This window comes from Pseudopipra pipra, chromosome 4 (genome assembly GCF_036250125.1).
Source record: "Pseudopipra pipra isolate bDixPip1 chromosome 4, bDixPip1.hap1, whole genome shotgun sequence".
NCBI classification, from domain to species: domain Eukaryota; kingdom Metazoa; phylum Chordata; class Aves; order Passeriformes; family Pipridae; genus Pseudopipra; species Pseudopipra pipra.
The window spans coordinates 42,366,964-42,389,646 of record NC_087552.1 but is presented as its reverse complement, the minus strand read 5'-3'; the positions used below and the strand labels follow the sequence as shown (position 1 = coordinate 42,389,646).

The 22,683-nt window shown below is 39.1% G+C and overlaps 1 protein-coding gene across 2 annotated transcripts; it reads left to right on the top strand.

The window, feature by feature from the left end:
* Window positions 1-444: 444 nt before the first annotated feature.
* DCTD (dCMP deaminase) lies at window positions 445-19,783 on the top strand. 2 transcript variants are annotated; one of them, XM_064652555.1, is made up of 7 exons: window positions 445-550; window positions 1,811-1,861; window positions 4,490-4,601; window positions 5,994-6,129; window positions 15,158-15,274; window positions 16,460-16,556; window positions 18,482-19,783. In XM_064652555.1, exons 1-7 carry the CDS (start codon window positions 516-518, stop codon window positions 18,558-18,560), a joined length of 627 nt encoding a protein of 208 aa, XP_064508625.1. In that variant the 5' UTR covers window positions 445-515; the 3' UTR covers window positions 18,561-19,783. The 2 variants fall into 2 exon arrangements, with proteins under 2 accessions (XP_064508625.1, XP_064508626.1); XM_064652556.1 differs by lacking the exon at window positions 1,811-1,861.
* Window positions 19,784-22,683: the final 2,900 nt, after the last annotated feature.

Below are 22,683 nucleotides of genomic sequence, written 5' to 3'. Positions count from 1 at the left end.
GCACTGTAATGGACAATATACATGTTCAGCTACCTGTGCATCCTGGGAGACTTCTAAAACCTGGCAGCAGCTGGAGGTATTAATAAACCATAACTCACTTTACATATCAATTTCATATCCAGAGAACAACAACAAAAAAAAACCCCGATTTTTAGACATCATAATATGTTAATGTCAAGCTTTAATGAATAGTATTTACCTCAAGAGCGTGAGCCGGGTGAAAACCCTCATGCTTGTATCGAAGCATAACGTTAGGAACAGCACCTGTCAGAAAAAATGAAAACTACACAAACAGATATTCAAGCAACCCGTTTACACGCCGCAGAGGCTCCAGCAGCAGCCCGGGAGCGCCAGTGGCCTCCCCCGGGTCAGCAGGACCAACTCCCGGGCGCTGCGGGCGCACCCAAACCGGGGCCTCCCGCCGGGGCCGGGGCACCCCCGGGGCCGCCCCTTTCCCCGCCCGCCTCCGCTGTGGCGCCAAGCGGCGAAAGGAAAGAGATCGCGGCACCGGCGGGATGAGCCGCCCTCAGCCCGGCCACTGCCAGAACGGGTACGCGGGTGGAGGAGGCTGAGGGGCATGGGGGGGCCCGCGGGAGACTTTTCCAAGCTCTTCCCGCCCGTCTTTCCTCTTCCACCGGCACCGTGCTCTCCTCATGCTCCTGCTGACTAAACTTTCTCTGCCCCGGGCCTGGCCGCTGCCGCCCGCGGGTGAGGCCCGCCGCTCCATGCGGCCGTCCCGGCAGCTGAGGGCAGCGGGGAGGGAAGCCGGTGACCTTCGGGGCAGGGAAGAAGAAGAGGGAGGGAAGGTGGTGTCCTGGGAGGGAAGAAGAGGCAGGGAGAGGAGGCCTCCGCGGAGCCGGGAGCCGCCCCCGTGCCCGGGAAAACCCGTCCCGGCGGGGAGGCGTTTCTTGGAGCCTCCGAAGGCCCATCTGTTTTCCTTGGGCTTTGTAATTTCCGCGGTGGCACAAAGAGCAGGCAGGGTGTCTCGTGGTCATTATTTCCGGAAATGGAGACCGGCGTGAGCAACATGCAATTAATTAAAGTCAAAAGTGACTGTAAAAGTGAAATACTTTCAGTGAAGGGAGATATTCTTGTACTGCTCTATTGGGGCTCAGTATTTCTATACAATGTTTATGTTTGCAGGTTTGGTGGGTTATCTCACAAGAAAAATTTTAATATAGTTAATGTTCAATGCGCTGAGTATCGTTTTTCTCTAAGAAAGGTTGATTTTTCTCTCTCAAAACCTTCCCTCCTAGTAAGGAATAGGTAATGACCGTATCTTAGTACATAAATGAGGGGAAAGGTGAAAAGCCTCAAGTAAAGGAAATACCATATTTGTTTGATCTAATAGTGATTATAAAATATGAGACTTATAGAAGAAGGCTGTCTTGAAAGGCAGCAAGAGCCCATATCCTGTTTGGCTTTTGGGGAACAAGAGCATTGCTGGAGATGTTTATTTCTTATTTTTAATACACACTTTATTTTTACCTTAATTTCTGTGATTGAAATGACGAAGTATTGATAGTTGGTCTTTAGGAGTATACTTGATACTGGGGAAAAAATACTTGTAAAATAGAGTTGTAAGATAATGAACGTGACATCAAAGATAAGAAAGCAGAGGAAAAATTTAAGAAAAGGGGAATGTGTTTGATACTCACTAGTTCTCTGGTTGTACTATGTATAGCTGACCGTCATAATTGTTGTATGAAAAGATTTGAGGTGATATATTCTGTTTTAGGATTCTCAGTGAAGTTTTTAGTTATGGTAGGCCTTTTTTTAAGTAGCTGAATGACATTTGTTCCTTTTTCAGATGGTGTTACAGCTTACTTGAAGCCAGGATGGATGAAAAAGAAGTGGAAAGGGAGGCAGTGTTCTCTAATTACAGAATCTTTTTCTCTTTTTATTTGAAATACTGTTTACACAGACTTTTCTATAGACTACTAATTTTTTAAAAAATTAAGTGTTTTTTCCCTCGTGTTCTTCTTGAGCAGTGTTTTTTTCATGGGTTTCAGTTCCCATTATTTTTGTTCATAAGTTCTTATGGGTTATCATAAGGGTAAAGCTTAATTGCCTTTTTTACAGCTAGCTATGGTATTTTCTAGAGTAGCTTTCATTCATGCAATTATAGAACTTGCAAATGAGCATAAAGAAGATGATCGGCTGCACCAAATCCATAAACTTAATTTTCCTGTGTGTGCTTGACTGCTAGCCAAGGCCTTGGCTTCTGCTCAATCAGAAATTAAGTGGTTTATACCCACTTCACAGTCCTGCATTCCTGTGCACTGAGTTGAGGGAATTATCTCGCCAAACACGGTGATGTTAAGTAGAAGTAATTGAGTAAGGGCTTTGGGTTTTTCTTCTGTTCTCTTTGATGTAAGCCTTCTGCTCGCTTTTTAGATATGCTTCTCTCCCTGTGAAGTTGGTACTCTGAGGGACCTCCACTTACATACAGCTCTATATTTATTAGAAAAGTAAATACTAGCTTTTTTTGTGTTTTGGATAAATAGGGTTGCTAGGGAATAGTTTAACAAAAGGAGAACTCATGACCTCTTAGTTCAGAGTAGCACTGTCTTTCTAGAGCCCTTTCCCCAGCATGTTTTGTTCACTGTAGTTGTGTTTCATCTCTCTCCAAAGACGTCACTGTGAATGTCACGTACTTAGGAATGTATTAAACTGATCATAAAGTCCAATGGTGTTTTAGATTTTATAAATCTGGTTTTGTGAGGTATTTTAAATAATCAGTTAGCTCAAAAACTCTTCTAACATTTCAGTTAGCCTGTCAAAGTTCTGTTTGGTGTGAAGAAGTGTGAGGGAATGTCTTTAATCTTTCTTTTATGCTGTGAGCTTCTTGTTCTCTGAACACTTTTTCCTTCTTGGTAGGATATAGCCCCAATCCTTTAGTTATAGTGACTCAAGCCAGTTTGTGCATTTTCAGAATCACATGCTCGATTCATGTATTTTGACAATTGACAGTTCTGGGCACTATTTACACTCTTGTCAAAATATGAGAGAGGTGTTTGGGTTACACCAAGGGTGTGTGTTTCTCCCTCCTTACAATGAGACAGTAGCCTTAAGGATGATCCTCATTCATTCCAAGAACAAGCCAAAATTGCTAACTTGTAATGTGCCACATACAAACTATTCAAAACCAGCAATTTATCTTTGGTAAATAGCACCCTGTAGGTTTCTAAAGTACAGTTTTATCATGTGCTGGCATTATCTTCACTGAAATAGCGTAACCTCTTTATGACAAGCTAACTGCAACCCTCTAATACAGGTTTTTGGTTATAAAAATAATGATTAACTAAACACTTGATTTCTCACATTTGTCTTCTGAAGGGGCTGGTACTAGTGTTGCTAGGAGATGTCTTGTTGTTTGCAGTTACCTGTGACGTGTTTTTCTGCCTGGCTGTACCTCCCTAGATGGGTGTCTCAGTCTTAAGCTGTAGTCCTTGGTAAGAGGAGCCCAAGAAGAAATGTACTGTGCCCCTTATATTTTGATAGGCTAGACATTATGCTTAGGATGTTCCATTGGTTTGGTTTTCAAGGTGTAGCAATAATAGGTGTGAGAGTTTGGGGAAATTTCTTTGAATTTGATCTTTTTCTTGAAATTTTTGAAGCTTAGATATGTGTGTGGAGAGGGGAGAGGTGTCTTTGTCTTTCTTCTCTTCGAGCTGAAGAGCACAGAAATTCCCCTGCTGTGTCTTACACAGTCCGAGCACACAAGAGAAAATGATGCATCACCTTTTTTTTCCTTCCTCCTTCCCCCAAATATACCCTTCAGTGCAGGGAAAGAAGGAACCTATTCTGATGCTTTTATACATTATATGTCAAGGAAAAGTTCTTGAGCCCATCTCCTGTCAGTTTTCAGAAGGCTTTCATAGGACATAATCTCAAGGGAAACTTAGCAGGGGACTATTGGAATGGCTTTAGATTTTTAGTGGTAAGTATTGTAACAAGAAGCAAACTTATAGTGATAATTGTACGGTCAGAAATGAATGACTGTAGAGGAAGCTACCAAATAGAAATCTGGCAAGCACTTGTCATAGGCAGAAGTACCAAATAACTTAGATTAGAGGCTTGCAGTTATCACAGCCATCATAAAAAACATTTTGTTGTTTGGGTGAGAAGAATGCCAGTACATGATATACCTGACTCTTAGAAATATGCAAGGTGTTATCTATAAAGGGTAAGTTGCTCTGTCTTGAAATAGCTCAGTGACTCTGAATACCTCAACCTTCTTATCTAAAACTGAAACCCGTAACCTCGCTTGGATGCTTTTTCCCCCCCAAAAGAAAATGTTGCATATATAAGTTCCTGGAAAGCACATCACAGTGATGGTTTTACTGTTAAAGTATTTGTGCATGTGTGGTCTTAGCCACATTCTGATTCTGGTTACTTTAAACTTGTGCATGTTAAAAGAATAAAATTTGTAGTAACTCTAGGTCTGTGTTGCTTGCTGATGGCTGTTTTTTTCTATAAACTATAGTTTCAGCAATGAAACATCCTGCAAAAAACGAGAAGATTATTTGGAATGGCCTGAATATTTTATGGCAGTAGCTTTTTTGTCAGCACAAAGAAGCAAGGATCCAAGCTCTCAGGTAAGAAGGCAACATATAATAATAACATAACCTAATCTATATTGCACATCACATCAGATGCACATGTAGCACTTCCAGGGATTTCTTAATAAAAGTTTTTTTAGTGTATAACTATTCAATTTTTAACATAGTCAGCACTTTTTGTTATAGAAATTCTCTTATTGGAGCTGACCTCGTGTATAATTCTGTGTGTACATTTGCAGCTTGGTGTTTTGTGAATCATCTTTTCATCTAGAAGTTAAAATAACACTTGCATTTTCTTTCCTTTTTCCAATAAATATAGTCACTTTCAGAGAAGGGTAAAACTGCTGAAAGTTTTAGACTGTAATTTTTAAAGACACAGCATTTTACAGGTTTCTTTTCCTTACCTGTTTGTTTGTTTGTTCTTGGGTTGACAGGAGTTTTCTTCTAGTTTGGGTCCTCCCTCAAGATCCCCTTTTTCCCTCTGCTTCACTGTCTGTCCCCATTTTTTGCATCTTTCATGTGCCTCTGTTCAGTCTTGTTCAATATTGATTTGAGGCAATTGATACATCAGAAACATGATGTTCTGCAGGATCCAGTCATCCTGTTAGTCTTCCTTTGTGTGAAAAAATTCAGGAAGCAGATCCCAGAAAAACAATCTGTTCAATTACTCACTGCCTTCTGTATGTTACGGCACTTGGCTCACTGAAGGGTATTCATTTGGGGCTAAAGTTTGTTACCAAGAGCTAGTTGATAAACAGGTTGTGTGAATTAAAATCAGTACTGTTGCCATTTCAGTAAATAATATAGGGAGAAAAGATAAAAATGGGACACTTTATCATTCTATGAGAAGAGTCTCTGTGTAGACTTGGATTGAAGCAATGGAAGGTGGGAGTTAAAAGGTCTGGTATTTTAGTGCATGTTTGTGTAAACAAGGCACAAAGGCTTGTGAGGCCTGCATAAGCCAACAATACTGTTGGCTTACAGTATTGTAAGCCAACAGATATTACAGATTAATATAATACAGTATTTCTGTTCCAAGTTTCATACCTTTTCTTTTGCTGCTGCTGTTCATACTGCTGCTGGAAAAGCTAGTTTGGGGAGTTGAACTGACAAGTTTACTAAGGTTAGATCAGTGCTGTTCCCTGAACTAGATTCACTTCATAATCAGACAAGGAACGGTGCTGGCAGGTTGAGATAGGAATGGCATGACCAAAGGGGTAGCTGGGTTGCTGCTGCCCTGATTTATTTTAAAGCCCAACCAATTAGGTACAATTGTAGCCTTGCTCACTAGATAGCGTGACTTAATATATTAAGTGAAACTTTTATCACTTAAATGAAAATTATAGGACTAACTATTATCGCCTCATCTTTCCTGTTGATATGTTGTTTTGCATGCTGTTGGTACTATATAAATCTGATTTTATTTAGGTTGGTGCCTGCATTGTAAATACAGAAAACAAGATTGTTGGAATTGGCTACAATGGGATGCCTAATGGTTGCAGTGATGATGTACTACCCTGGACAAGAACAGCAGCAAACAGACTAGACACAAAATATCCTTATGGTAAGGCTTCTTGTGGTTGACAGTTTAGACTTGTGATATCTGTAACTGTGAAAGTTCAGCTGGTAAAGTATTGATCAGTTTTTCTTCCACTCACTTGACTTCATTAATGTGCCTACATGTGGTACAGCAGGATAAAAATCAGTCTTTATGAAAAGCTGACTTCCTGGTGAAATATGTTCATAAATATTAGCTGTTTTGGATTGGATAGTGAAAGCTTGTAAATATAAAGCAGCTCATTAGTGCACAGTTGCAGTGTATGCAGATGATTGCTGCTTCCGTGTGTTCGTCTCCACAGAAATTACAGAGAGCGTATATATGCAAAACAAATAATTGGGTCTAAAATGCAGGTATTAAAATTGTGAACTCCAGTGCTTGTGAGAAATTTCCATGTCAGGTATCGATGGCATAGGTAATATCTATTACGAAGGAACTGAATTTTGTTTGTCTTGGAGTGTGTGATTGCATTCTGTCATTCCATGCCACTTTTGCCTCATGTGGTGTGCACTGGATCTACCCTTCCATGGGTGGGATGACTTTTGTTGTTTATTTCAGCCTCTGATTTGATTCACATATATTAAATGGACAAACAGAATGAAGAGCAAGGATGGTTTTGTGGTGAATGTGGTTGAGTGCTGCTTTGGATCCTGTCTTTGTCTTTGCAGTAGGCATAGTTTGGCCTTCTGTAAGCGTCCTTTGAAGGGTCCTCTGAGTCTTTATGCACCTGTCAGCAGGGCTGTACAGTTCCTCCTCTGAGCCTGGTGTGGTTTGCAGGAACCAAGGAGACTGAGCTGCCTCAGGCTTCATGTTATGCTTGCTGTCTTCTGGGCATGGAAATGGAGTTGAGCTGCCTCGTGGCCTGCAACAGCTGATGTTGGGAAGAAGCTTTCATTAGGACTAATAAGAGACTGTACAGTCCCTGTGCTTCCTTAAGTCCTTCTTCATCTTTCTATACTCACTCCAGCTCCTGCTGCGTCTCTGTGGGTGAGGCCGATGCAGCAGAAGCCATGGGCACAGGAAAAACAGGCATTAGGAACTACATCCTGTGCTGCATCTCAGCCTGTCCTGGACGCAGGAATGGCAGGGGGAAGAATAACAAAATAGAGCAAGAGCCTTGAGAAATTTTCCCTTCTCCCTGCATGGGTGGGGGGACATAAGCACCAGAGTTCACCTTTTGCAAAGAAACCCTGGCTCTTTTCCGGTGTACAGTATTTATCTCTGCCTACTAATTCTGTTTCTCACTTGTAACTTTAACAATTGATCTGATAGAGAAATTAAACTTGCATGAGTTTTGACATTGCCTCACTTCACCCAGAGCTCTCTCTAAAAACCAGCATTACATTTTCTGTTTTCCCATGGCATTAAAGTGGAAGATGATATGCAGTGGCTCAGCACATAATTCATCAGTTTGATATTTTTGAGTTCTTGAAACCCCAGTACTTTGTCCTTGTTCACTTTACCGATTTATTATAAAACCTCTCATGTTAACTCTTAAGCTCAAGATCATTTCATATTATTTTTTGTAAGAGATGTATTCCCAGTACTAGGGCCAAATTTGAAATCTGCTCCATCCAAATTTTAAGTCTGCTCTAAACCACTGGTTTTACATATGATGTTGTGACAATAGTGGTGCAATTTGGTATGACTGCTCTTTATTTGTAGGATGTGGAAACAAGTGTTAGCCAATTGATTAAATATAAAGCACTGAAAACGGAATATTGATTTTGGTTGAACCTTTATGCTGCTGTAAGATCTCAGTTCTGAACTAAGATCGGTGTGGGTGGTCTCTGGCACCTGAGCATGTTCCAGGCACCTTAAACTGACCAATTTAAACTAAAAGTGCTGTGAAAAATCTTTGTACAAGATGACCTGAGAATTTTACTTCTTTGGTTAATTCTGCCTCCAAAAGATGTGGAGCATGTGATATTTAAAAAATTCACTAACCACTAACAGCTTGGAGAGACAAGTTGATTTCTGGGAATTGGTCTAACTACTGCCTTTCCTCCTCAGAATCTTAATCTCCACCTCATTAAAAAAATCACAACTTTGTAACACAAAGTGTCTGCTGTGATGAATAAACAATCTATTTTGTAATTCACAGATCATTTAAACTGTAGCAGTTTCTTATTAATCTTGATAGCACGGTTGACAGACCAGACAAGTATATATATAAAAAAAATCTGCTTTAAAAAATTTTGGTACACGTAGAATTGCTGCTAAAATCTCATTAAACTGTCATGTTTTCCTTTCTGTTTTTGCTAATCATCACAGTATTTGTGTAAATTGAACTTTTTATTGTTGTTTCCTGACTGGCTTGTTCAGAGATGGTACAAACTTACTGTGTGCTCCATTAGCTAACCGTGGGAATGGTGGCACTTTCATCCCTAGAGCTGCAGTGTAGCTTATTAGATAAAGCTGATAGTAATTGGGCATGTACCACCACACTAAGTTGGAAGGTGTTTTCTAGAGCTACTTCGTGCATCCGTAGTGCTACAGAAGAGGGCTGGGGGAGGATCTGAATGCTGACCTTCTGATCTTACGTAGTGTTGTAGGTGAGGCATAAACATTAGCTCACTTCCCATCTGTTTCGGACTACTCTGACTAGCTCTCTCTAGAACAAAGCCTGAGTATTGCTCCTCCAATGGTGCTCCAGAAGGCAAGGTGGAAAAAAGGCTGCAAGAAAACATCATCCTGTATAGGCTTATAATGCAAAGCCTGCTGAGATGCTATGCTTAACCCTCCTTCTTCCCTCAGGCCATACTGGGGGATATGCAACTCATACTCTGTTTCATGCTCTGAAAACACCTCTCTGGTGAGCTGCAAAAAAGTTATCTCACTGCTTTATGCACTTTGAACTGAGACATGCAAAATAAGTGTGTGGTGTCGTGGGACTCTTGAGACGTGGAGCCTTGAGGAAACCCAGTGCCAAGTACCCTGTAATGCCGATGGAGCCCTGGGTAACACAAACAGGAGCTAGTCTGTGCCAGTTGGCCTCAGGGCCAAGGGTCAGTCCCTGGCCCTGTCATGTTTAGCAGCAGAGACACAGTAGGGGATTGGACCCAGGGGCTATCTCTGCAGAAGTGTGTTAGATGATCCTATAATAAATTTATTGAGCTCCAGCAGAACTGATGGATGCATTGACCCCACATCTCTGATCAGATTCATTGTTTTGTGGCTAGAAAACTTCCAATTTCCACCCTAAATTTATCTGTGATTAGTTTACAGGTTCTTGTTTTTGCCAGGATTGTTCTTCTAGCTTTTCTTATTCACTGTGATTAACCCTTCCTCCTTTCCCATGCATTTACTGATGACTGTTACTTTTTGAACTTCTGTTGTAGGGTTAAATCAGTCTTGTCACTCTTGAATTTTGCTGTATCTTTAAACTTGTTGGTTCGAAATTCACCAGTGTCTGGGTTATCTCTGTCTGCTGCAATACATGGTACATATCTATCCCACCCCAAGTGTGGGTTCTGCTCAGCTCACTGTTAGGGACAGTGTTGTGCTCGATTAAGGAGTCTAGGTGCAACCTGAGCTGCTACTGAAAGAAGGCATTAAAATGTGGTGGGTAGTGCTCACTTTACCTTAGAGGATACAAATGTTTGCAAGGCATTTGGATATTACAGGAATAGTGACTGTGGATCACCTCTGTTGATACTGTGCATTCCTTATGAGAGCCTTAAAGCGGATTAAAACTCTTCCTTCTAGTTGTAGTGTATATTTGAACAGTTAAGTAGTATAGCCTTGTTATGTGAGAAAGCACAGGGTGTTTTGCAGAATGCCATTTTTCACAGCACAAAATCAGGATTTTCTTGTTATGTTGGAACTCGCTGTTTCCAGGCTGCCAGTCAGTGACAGCAGTGGGGATGTGTCTGTGCACATGAGAGAAATGGAAGGCTTGAATACCTGCTTTACTAAGATGTTGTTAAAAGCCCTTCTTGAAGCATTGTGTTCAGTACTGTGTGCAGAAGCTTCTTAATAATTAGGCAGAATTCTGGCTTTTAGAGTCAAAAGTGTGCCCTCTGTTTCTGTTAGATGAATCCAAGGATTTGATGATGCTCAGTTTCCTCTCACCAATCATTTAAAATATTACATTTTTCTCCTATTAACGCAAATATTCCCACTAATGTTAGTTGCCATGCTCTTGTTATGCCCTCTGTCTCCACTGAATCTAAGAACATCCATTTGACAACCAGTCTCTAATTAAGAGTTTTAAATTAAAATGACTGGCAAATTTAGAAGCCTCTGAGCAATACAGAAAATATTGAGTAAATATGCTTACAAATATTTATACAGGTTCAGATATGATAAAATATGTGCTGTGGCAAAAAGTATGCTCTAATTGAACAGTACCTGCTGTGTAAAATGAAACAAACTGTTATCAACATTTCCTCGTGTTAGGATTATGAGCTTTTTGTCAATTTTTCAGAGAAATGAACACTCAATATTCAGGCAAATGTTAGTTTTATAAAGCTGTTATTTTGACAGCACAAAATTTGATAAGGCACTATGAAGAGGTGTGATGCTCTCTCTCCAGTTGGCAGTGCAAAGCTGAGACTTCAGCTGGAAAGGCGATCTATAGAAGACAGTCTCCACTTACTCGTGGAGTACTCCACTTACTCTTGTCCTGCATGGATTTGGGATGTTCACAAATGGGCTGAGCAGTTCCTATCTTCACTTCCCAGTTCTCTTTACTCATGGAAGAAAGCACTGAGTCTGGGGCTGTTCTGTTTTTCTTAATGCAGTCTGAAGAGGCTAGGACTCCAACAAAACCTGGTGGTGTTATCCTTGCCTCTGTGCCCTGCCTACAGCTACTGCTCTTATCCAGCACACAGCAAGAAAGAGACCGGCAGGAAGGGCTGAGGGCAATGTCAGCCCAGCATCAGTGTCCTGCCTGCCCTTAATGCAGTGACCAGCAACCATCCCTACACTTTCACAAAGGTTGAAAAAAAAAAAAAAGTTGTTCTACAAATTCCAGATTCATCAACCACTGTTGCCAGTGGTTGTCATTCCAGACTCCGTTCTTTTAATTATTATTTTGATACCTCTCATGATTTTTGCTATATTCAGTGTCAGAGATCCAGCAAGTAAAGGATAACTGGTAGGTGGAGCTTGGGCAAAGATGGAGTGGTCAAGGGATGAATGTGAGAAGGTGAAGATTTTACCAATAAACTGAATAGAAGTGGGCCAAATTACAGAACTCCCTGTATCCATTCCTGTGCCAGGTTTATGTTGAAGGATGTTGTGCTACTACCATGTGTCTGTGCTGGGAACCCATAATATTTGTCAAGTTGGTTGATATGACACTGTAAAGACTTATATTAATAAATAAGTCAAAACTTGCTGTGTGACAATCTATATGCATTGAAATGTATTCTTTTCAAATGTAACACCATATTTAGTGCATATTTTTTCTCAAAATTCCTAGTCTGGCTCAGTAATTAATAACATAAAAAAGTCATTCCCTCTAGCCCTTCCTCTGACTGCTTCTTTAAAAGTTCTTTAAAGTTACGGTGTCCCTACTATGTTCGTCATCAAGCATGTAACCCTTTAAACGGTATTGAGAAACACTTTGACTAGTCCTGTGGTTCTTATAAAATTTCTAGTCAGAACACTTAGTAGGTGGAAAGAGTGCTTCTGACTCTGCAACCCACTGAGAACATGTTCATGTTAAGACAAGTAGGGGTCTCTTACTTACTCATCCTTAAACCCCTCTTAAGTAGGGGTTTAAGGATGAGTACTACCTCATATATGCAACACAAACCAGTATGCAATGAGAAAAGACAGAAACACTAGCAATTAATACTATCAGTAATGAAGCAGTCATTCATCTGCTTCCCCCCCCCATGAATATAGTAGCAGGTGGTGGGAATGTCAGAGCACACACTTAACTTCTCATTGCATGGTTATTCCTTCAGCTAATGAAGCCTTTTGAGAATACTTTTCAAGCCACTTTTCCAGAATGGAAAACAGTGTTGCAGACTTATTATGTTGGCTATATGTGAATATTATTAAAAAAAAACAAACCAAAAAAACCCCCCACAACTCTGGAGCCCCTCATGGGGTATTGTAAAAATTCTTACTTTTACTAGTCTGCTTAAATATACATTTTTCAGAGTTCTGAATACTGTGTACCTGTGAAAGGTTAAGTTATCTTTTTACTATCTCAGAAAGAGCTATTTGTAACTATTAGCAGGATCTCTTAAGAGATTAGAAATCTTCATAACACCCCAAATGCAAACTAGTTAGTCACTAGCAAGAGAGATTTTGGACTCCTGGATTTGTTTTCTGTCTCTTAACAAAGCTTGGCAGGTCTATAAGAGAAGTCTGGAGATAATAGACTGTCTTACCTTATCAGTGCCAGTCTGTCAGAGAGAGGTGAATAGGAGTAAGAGGGAATTAAGAGTGATGAGACGAAGCCTAAAAATATTTGTCTGATGCCTAAACCTTCTTAAGGACCAACTAGCATAATATCCCTTACAGGGCCAGTAAGCCCCTGTAGTCTGGGGAAATGTATAAAACAATGACACGCGTAATGATAGTTCCCCAGAATATTCTTGCAAGTCACAGCAACTGAGTCAAAAGGGTTTGGTATTTAAGTGCCCAGTAGACTAAAAAAAAATAATACTGGGTGGAAAAAGATGACTGCTGGCATCGGTGCAAAGTTCTAGTCCCATACTATTTTCTGCAATAAGTTCAGTAAGAAATACTTGGTTAGGCTACTGCGTGCATGAAAAACCTATCTCCTTTTGTGTTTGAAACAGAAGCCTGCTGGATCTGTTGGAGCCCTGACTAGTTTTTGTCCTAGAATGATTAGTCTGTTTCTTATTGCTGGCTCTGTGTCTTCTGTCCACATTGGAGAGTTGTAATTGTTCTTAACTTCAGATTGTGCTAGATGGTCAGGAAGCAAGATTTCTCTTTTTCCCTTGCTCCAGCTGATTGTCTTCTATAAATTAGTTTTGGCCTGATCTTGTTTTTGCTTGGGAAGAGGTTTGTTGTTGAAAGTTTGTAGAAGTCTGCCAAAAGAACCTTTCTCTCTCATCAGTACAGGAAGGAAACTTGTTGCAGTACTAATAATGAAACTTGTCTGGTTTTATGGCTGAAAATTTCTGAGTTTTAATGATGGAAAAATATTTACTGAAGGAATTAGTTTTATTTTTTTTTAGTTCTGTGAGCCTTTGAAAACATCCTTTCTGGGGGCCTTCAGTATTTTAGACTGCTGCCTACAACATAAGTATAGTGTTCAAAGAAACTTAAAAATTATATTTCTGTCCTGTTGACATAACCTAGTTCTAGTTGTGGAAATAATGACAGTCATTTTCACTCAATACTCTGTAACCCCAGAAAAATAATTCTCTGACTGTTTATTGTGAAGGCTACATAAGATTGTTGCAATTTAGTAATATACATGGAGTTCAGCATGTTTTCTGGATTTTCTGAATGTATAGGTTCATATAACTGTCCGTCTTACACTTAATGGCATATATTTAAAATATGGTGTGACTCGATAACAGCCGCAATAGAAACAATAATAATAGTAAAAGAAACCTTAATGTGATGGTGCTTGGCTTTGGGGTTGGTTTTTTTTAATTTCCTATTTTTTGTGTTAGTTTCTGGCTTTACTGGTTATGAGAAGGTACGTGGACAGCAAAACATGGGCATGGTAGAAGCCAATACTGAGCTTTCTTTATCAAGTGTTTGGTCCTTTGTGACTCGTCTGCATGGGAAAGTTTGTGTGCTATAAGTTAGGCTGTAAATTTGTAGTGCATTAGCTGTTACATAGAAAATTCCAGGTAGACATTCAGCACATACGGAAAACATTTCCATTCAGAGGGGATTCCTGCGTGTTGAAGGTACTGCACTCAGTTATTTGTGTGGTGAGATCATTCATATAGAGGTCAGCATAAAGTACCAAATTTACTGTGAAGTTGTGCTATGAAACTGTGTCTGTTTTAATCTTTGTATGGATGCAGGGGAGAGGAAAACCTACTTTTTAAAAAAAATCTATTATTCGAAACGAACAGTGGAAAAACTTTTAATGTTGTCTCTAAATGAGCTCAAACCCACACCAGACTTCAGCATCTGTTTATAAAGTCAGGGCAGCAGGCAGTTTCTTAGTAGGTAGGTATATAAATTATGCAACTTGCTTTTATTCCTAGGAGTAAACAGGAAGTTCTCACGGAGATCCTAATGTTTTTTTCAGAGGTTCGTTGTGGATTACATAGAAACTGTGCTCTTCTCACCTGTGTTAGTAACACATTAGATAATCTGCTGATGTGTACCCTATAAACACTTAAACCCTAAGGTGCTGTCTGTCCAGAAAGAACTGTTGTGTTATTAAGGTGAAATAAGGCAGGATGGTCTGTTGCTACCTGGCCTATCTCAAATCCATGGAGAAATACAGGACTTTGTTTTCGTGCTTGGGAAGTCTGGCACCTTTTAATGAGCAGTAAAGTCAGTTTAATATTAAAGCTGGGACGTTTTTATGGTTGAGTGTGTGTTGAGTATTCTGGGGGTGAGAGAATCATGCAGCAGCGCTGAGCCGTTCTGAGACCCAGAGGACAGAGCTGCTCAGTTTCACTTCACGATTCTCCTGCCTTTAAGAGCGCGCAGTGCACTCTTACAACCATAAGACTGTTCCTATCTGTGCATGTAAACACATAAATGAGCTGTTTTATACTGGCAATTAGATACTCCAGAGAGTTGTGAAGCTGTGAGATACTGCTTCACTTAGGGTGGTTGCAGCTACTTGGCCCACAGCCTACGGCTTTGTTGCCTGCAATAGGTGTTGGCAAATGGCAATGCTTATGCACTTAATGATATCATTACTAATCAACAGCCTGGTCAGAACAATTGACCTTCATTGATCTTGGTACTTCTGCTTTTATTTCTTCCTCTGCCCTTTATGACAAGCTGTGCACGCTATTTGCCTTTGAAAAGATATAAGCAGTTATATTGTAACACTTTAATTTTAGTTTGACCGATTTATTTTAATGATTGGTATTATGAATTGTTTCTTTTCCTGTTTAATCAGTGTGCCACGCTGAACTGAATGCCATCATGAACAAAAACTCAGCTGATGTGAAAGGCTGCAGCATGTACGTTGCCTTATTTCCATGTAATGAATGTGCAAAGCTCATCATCCAGGCAGGTAAGCAGTAGTGCCAGCCTGATTTTTCAGGGTTGCAGTGCTGCCAGCTCATTGGTATCTTATCATAGATGTATTTGATATTGAATTGCTGATCTTAGATCTAAATTAATTGCACTGTCAACTTCATAAGATGCTACTTGTGGGGTTTTTTGCATCTGAATGGTGCCAAATTCTTCCAGTGCTAATTGCATCTTCTGTGATTCTAATCGTACTTCTAATTTAGGTTTGTAACTTCTTAGACCAGGAGCTGCCAAAGAACAACACAGACTTTGCATATAATTACTGTCAATTTTACTGTGCTCTGACACATTGAGTAGAGATGGGGCAGAACGAAATAAACTTCTGCATGAGAAAAGGTCTGGTGGGAGTATATACATGAAATTTTAATTTGAATGTGATGCATGGTAGATATTTGAAGATTTTAAAATATCTTTGCTCATAAATGTCATAAGACTTCTATGATCCTACTTTAATTATGTCTTTCATTACAATTGTTATAAATCTGTGCCACTGCAGCAAGTGTGCTGGCCTAAATGTGTCTCCCTTTTTCACATTAGGCAGTATCTGCAGCAGGCTTCAGTTCCGTAAAAATGTCTGCTTAAAGTAGCGTATATTTTGCTCATGGAGTGAAGTCATGCTATTCCAGCATGGATCGCTGTTCTGGGGAGTTTTTCTATTGACTGCCACAGGAATCTAGGAAGAAAGTAGTAAACAGAACGCTTCTTTATTTTGGTTCAGTAAGGTTTGAAATCGAGAGGTGAAGAGGGAAAGATGATGGTATTCTGCATTTGTGCTACAAGTCCCTTATTTATAGAATCAAATGGTATTCGAGGTAGATTGGCTCCTTGTTCTCAATCTAGTCAGTCACTCATCCTTTTCCTAATGCACTTATATCAGCACTAAATTACAATGTATTGATATTCATGTTGTCTGGCAAACACAAGAAGATGTTGATAGGCTCTGAAATCTTGTGAATTCTTTTTTGAAGCTTTTATGCTTCTCCCCTGCCTAAGTAATTGAGGCATAGATCATTCAGCAATTTGAGACAGAATAGAACTATAAATAGAGGTATACCAAGGAGTTCTAGAGCATGTGGGTGAATGCTGCCTTTTCTGATTTTGTGCTCCAGACACAGTTATTTTTTTTCAGTGTAATTCTAACATCTTTTCTATATGACTTGTTTAGGCATAAAGGAAGTTATTTTTATGTCTGACAAGTATCATGACACTATGGAAATGACAGCTGCACGGCGGATGTTTGATTTGGCAGGTATTATATACAGGTGAGAGAACTTTGAATTAACTTTATATTTACTCTGGAAAGGGGGAAAAAGTGGTGTGTGAAAGAGACCAACTTTAGGAGAAAAGTTTTTCTTCTTTGCATTGTGCAGCATTTTATTCTTTTGTTGTGTTTTTAAATGGTTTTCTTTGTAAAAGGTACTGGATTGACAGACTGTTATACCATTCTTTGGCTTCTGTATGGTTAAATTTCAATTTCATAATTGTAGGAGAAAATTGCTAGTTTTGTTTTAGAATGCAAGTGAAATTACAAACGTGATGGTTGTTACATTGTACTCAGTAGAGTCATCACTGACTCTGCTTTGAGCAGGAGGTTAGACTAGATGATCTCCAGAAGTCTCTTACAACTTGAATTATCCTATGATCCTATGAGTTGGACTGAAATGACCAGCTGAAATTTTTTTTTTTTGTGCATGTGTTTGAATAACTTGATCCTTATTGAAACTTTAGTATCTTTTTATTGCAACCGATTTGGGAAGGTGTCAAACTAGCCAGCCAAAATTAATTTGTGGTGCCTATAGCTGTCTGTGTTCTTTGGTCATCTTTTTTTGTGAGAAAAGCATAAAATGTGAAATATTTGCCTTAAAATAATGAGAATCTGAAGAATGTTTGAAGAGTGGGGTTTTTAAAGACACTGACAGAGATACCTAAAGACAATCTGTTCAACAGCGAGTTTGATGGGAGTAACATGCTGTGGGTGAGGCTAATTATGCAGCCAGGGAGGCTTTGCAACTCTAAAAAGTTTTACGGTATTAATATGAAGACTTTGAAAAATTTGCAGACATAACAATTCTGACAGATAAAATTTTGGGATGAAAGATACCTACTGGGCTAAGAAACATCCATGGAAAAAACACAGCAGTACTTGAAATTCAGTTTTAGTCCTTCAGTGTATTTCCTGTCTACTAAGACTATTTGACTAAGAAGCATAAATCATTATCTTGCAAGTCAAATCCTGTAACTTCTCCAGGGTGAGAAATGTTTTTTGCATTTCAGATTGCTCTTCTGGACAAAGCATTCAAGAGTTTCTGTGGTCAGCAGCATGTGCTTTTCTGTGTTGACCGTTACTTATCCTTGTATTGATTGCTAAGGATGTAGGTGGTACTTAATGAATCTCTTGAACTGAACTGCAGAGCTTAATTAGGCTCTAAATCCACACTATTTGCATAATCTTTTGTTTACTGATAGATTGGAAAATATATTCTGGGTCCCCAAATACCTTCCTTGCTAATTGCTGTAGCAGATGCTCTAATGATAATAAAAGAAAACATTTTGTGGCAGTATTAATTTTACAGTTCTGAAGTTAAAATTTTTAAATGATTCCCTCTTAACTAGTTTGGTTTTTACCCAGTATGATGCATAATGTAATCTATTCCCCGAGCACAAAAAAATGTTTTAATATACTGACACAGACTTTGAAAGTGTTTTTAAAACTTGGCAGGAAAAAATAAATCAAAATATCAATCGTATCAAAATATATTTCCAAATATCTTTTTTATATATGCATACAGTATATTTAAATATTTTTCTGTATACCTATATCTGTAAATATATATTAAAAATATTTGAAATATTAATATATATGAACAAAAATCCCAGCTGTAGTAACATGATAGCACCACCTGCAGCTAAGCTATTAAAAGTCCTTTGACTCCTGGGTAATTTATAAACTCCAGTAGCTGAAGAATGTACAGGCTAACCCACCCCTTGTGTCTTTTTGTCTTAGTCTTTCTTGTCCAGGTTTCTCTCAGTATGGTGCACTATAATTGGCTCCCATAGAGAAGAAAACTATATTAATCCAAGGATGTGGGTTTCGGTTTTTTTATTCCTTCAAAAATTCAGTTGGAACTGAAGTAAGCAAAATGTTTTAACTACTCACTAACTAATATCTGTATTTTTCTTTTTTAAGGGAATTCAAGCCAAAGTGTAACAAGATCATCATCGACTTTGATTCAATTAACAGTAAACCAAGTCAAAAGCTTCTGTGAATTATGTCTCATTAAATCTTTAGAAGAGTATGATTATCCTTTTCTAAAAAGCTGCTAATGCCTTTCATCTTTAAGTTACTCGCAACTTTTTAATGGTTTCTGTAGCTAAAGTAGACTTATAAGAAATACAAGGCATAAAATGTCCCCCTCACTTAATCTTGTCATGTGGAATCTAAATCTACTTTAAAAATTTTTATGCCTTTATCAAAATTGCTTAAAAAGTGGAGACACATAGATGAAACAATATATTTGAAGAAAACTGCTCTGATTCTTCTCATATTCATCACCACATGCTCTGTTGGGCTGTCAGCATTGATTTAGCCTCAGTTTAAGAGTAATATGCACCAGTAGTACACTGGAATATGCTAATATATGTTGATCTCTCTGTTGGATATGTGGATCTAAACAGTTGATCCTAATAAAGGACAAAAAATGTTATCCATGCAAATGTTAACTTCCAACTAGCTTAACACTAATATTTAAAAGGTTTTACAGCTTTAAGAATGTGCGGCATTCTGCATATGTTATCCAACAAATAAAATACTGATTTTTCTTTTAATTGCTATCTAACACTGCCATACTTGGGGAGGGGTGACAGAGGAAGCTGTTCTGAGATTTGTCTATGCCTGATGGAGCTTTACAAGTGCTTTCAAGTCCTTATTTTCCCCAAGACTCCAGAACTGGAGGAGGCTGAGGGGAGTAAATAATTTGTCTCTTTACCTTTGGGACTTTTACTTGGAGCTTGTTTTCATGCATAGAAGGAAATAATTTTATTGGTCTAAATGGTTTCTAGATAATCCAACATAGCTCAGTCTTAACTCAACCTGTAAGGTAACTGAATCATATTTTGTCCTCTGAGAGAAATTGGAGATAGTCAATCCATATCCAGATCTGTGCCAAAAGAGGTAATTATGGTGTTAGCTTGTTTCCCAGTGCTGACATAGTACCTCCATTTTCATAAGTGTTGCCTAAAATAATATCCTTTTTAATTTTGTCCTGAGATCTGGGAATAGATTTGAGTTCCTTTTCTCTAATTTGAGTTTTAAAAATTAAATATGCCTAATGGCTTTGTTTAGATAACATTGGTGGTTGTTTGTTTTGGGGTTTTTATGTGGTTATATTTCAATGAGCTTTTATTTTCTCTATAAAAGCCTTGTTTCATATTTTGGGACATTATGTAATTTGGCTTCATACCAGTATTATTAAAGTCTTATTAAAATCCACTACATTGAAGTAGACTCATTATTATAATATTAAGTCATGCGCTTGGCTCCAGAGCGCTGCCGTTTTTGCAATCATATGGAAAGCATATTTGGTGCATTTGTGATATTACATAAAGTATAATGTTCATGAACCATTTGACTACTAAAGGGACCACTGTAATGTATTATAAGATATGTCCACTTATAAAATAATTTGTGTTTCTCTCTTTTTCCTACAACTATTTTCCACCTCAAAATTGGTCTGTGGCTTAGTGCCAGAAGGAGAAATTTGCACATATGTGTAGGGGAGGGTGAAGCCTGAAAAAATTACTTTAATAAAATGTCACTAAACCACCTTATGCACATCTTTTTCTTTGGCCTGAATTAGTAAGTAGAAACATTTTGAGTTATACATGTCTGACACAAGGACAGAGGGGAGAGAAGCAGAATGTTTGGGTTTGGCAGCAAAATTGCTGTTTCCTTCATAGATAATTGCTGATCTAAGATCAGACTTCAAAGATATCTGCATTGTGATTCTAGTTACTAAAAATATTTTTATGTCAGGCCTTGCATACTGTGAATATATAATGTGTATGAAAACTCAGGAGTTTTTTGAACCAATGTCCAGGTGTTTTCAGGAAAGCACTTTTTTTTAATGATTGCTTTTTTTTTTTTGTTTCCTAAGTATTGTCTTGCTTGTGTAACAAAAAAGCAGTACTGGAGAACATGATAGGATTTTAAATTTCTCCTGATAAGTTTTTGATCTGGTAGAGGTACATATACAAGATATCAGAGTACTTGTCAGTTGACTCAGGCTAGTGAGTGGACTCTCTGATATCCAAGGCACTTTTCTGGAAAGGGAAAGCACGTGCATAACTCTTGAGACAGCACATGCTTAGTTTGAGGTTAATGTTTTAAAGCAAATGTTAAAGAAGTTTTGATCCTTACTTTGTGCATGTCTAAAGCACTATACACTTCTCGCTTTTTCTTGGGTTTATTTTAATAGTTGAGGAGATAGTGCTTTGATTTCCAAATAAAGAATAATTACTAGAGGAAGCAAAGAAAACAGGTAAATATAATAAACCGTGTTTCTGCTCCTGAAGTTCAAAATCAATAGAACCATTTGGACTGAAAGGATCTCTAGAGGGTATTTAGTCTTACCCCTTGCTGAAAGCACCATTGACTTACCAGTTAGATCCAGTTGCTCAGGCCTTGTCCAGGTGAGTGTCTGCAAGATCAGAGATTCTGCAGCCTTTCTGGTCATCCATTCCTATACTTGGTATTTATTGACACACCTTTTCAGCAGCAAGGGCACTTCAACACAATCCATCCAGTGGACAGAAGGATCCATGTGGATCCCGTTCTGTCAAGGTGCCTTCCATCCACTGGGCACCCAGCCAGCAGGTAGTTGTTCTGTTCCTGGTGCAGAACTCCATCATGTTTCTATCAGCTAATTCCCCCAGCCATTAATTTAGCTGGACTTTGACCCATTGGCTCTTTGAGCCTGGTGGTTCACTGAAATGAAACTTCACAGGCCCTTTTGTGGCCACCAGCACCACTCCCATGGCAAACCAGCCCTCCAGGCTGCTGGGGAAGGGGGAGGTGACTGCAAGCTGAGGCTTCATTAGGGATTGCTTGAAAAGCCTGGTACAGAGACGTGAAAGGAGACTCTGGAAAGCACTTTCCTTAGGAGTGTTAATAGGAGGAAGAAATCACATTCAGTGAAATGGTGAGATCCTATCCAGTTCAATATAAATCTGTCTTAACAGTTAAATCTAAATCCTGCCATGATCTAGATTTTCCTTATAAATATTATTCCATTCCCCTGTCAGAGAACCCAAGGAACTGGTAATCTTACTTACATAAATTTCATTTTAAAAAGGATGGTTTCACAGGCTGGCATACTGAGTAAAAGTGTAATCTCCATCTTTGAAGCTTTGATCACTGACTGAGCATTTTATTGCTTTGTATATTAGGAATATTTTCAGAAAGATAACAGAAAGTGTGCTGCGACCAGTACAGTTGTTCTGATTTCCAAAATAGCCTATGATAACTTTGGCAATAAAAGCTCTTCTGGTGTGTTGCTTAGCCTGAAAGCTCTATGTACATAACTGCAGAAGCTGTAGTAGTTCAGCTGCTAACAAAATGAATCTTACAGGGATTTTAAGCTGTTGAGAATGAGCAAAACAACCAAAAATTCTGACTTGCCACCCTTGACTTTTCTTTCTGAAGCTGGGTGATGGGGGACTTTATGCAAGTGAGGTGGGAGAAAGCAGAGAGGCCTCACCTGATTGCCTTGAAGCATCAATTGCAAGGGGCTGGGGTTAGTTCTCACCCCGGGGCCTGGGTTAAGTTTATGAGGTGCAGCAGGGGCTGTGGGAAGCAGATGGGCTTCAGGGAGCCAGGAAGCTGCTGTGAAGCAGCATGAGACTCATAAAGGAACAGCAAGCAGTGCTCTAGTAATCCAGCAAGGTTGGTTTGGTGCTACGCTGGGAGCACTTAAGGATAAAGTACAGGAGTGACCACAGCTGAAAGCCCACTTATTTGCAGATGTTTCTTCTCAGTTGTAGGTAAGAAAAGGATTTATATAATAGAGGGCTGAAAGTGTGAGATACCAACTCTTTCTCTCCTCAGTGGTGAGGGCTCAAAAGGTTTTGCGCCATTAAAACCTCTTTTAGCAGATTTCTCTCCCTTCCCTTTAAACTCCAGGTTTATCTAATGTAAAACTCTCTCTGATTTGAGAACAGAGGGGTAAAACTTGTTTCAAGTGCTTAGTCTGCATCTGTACTGTGTTCTTAGCCTTGGGAGCTACTGAAAGGCACAGTGCAAAAGCACTGAACTGAGCTGACTGTCTAAGAAACCCTATATGAAACCTGTAAATCCACATTCCCTTCCTTTTACACTTAACTCACCTGTTTACT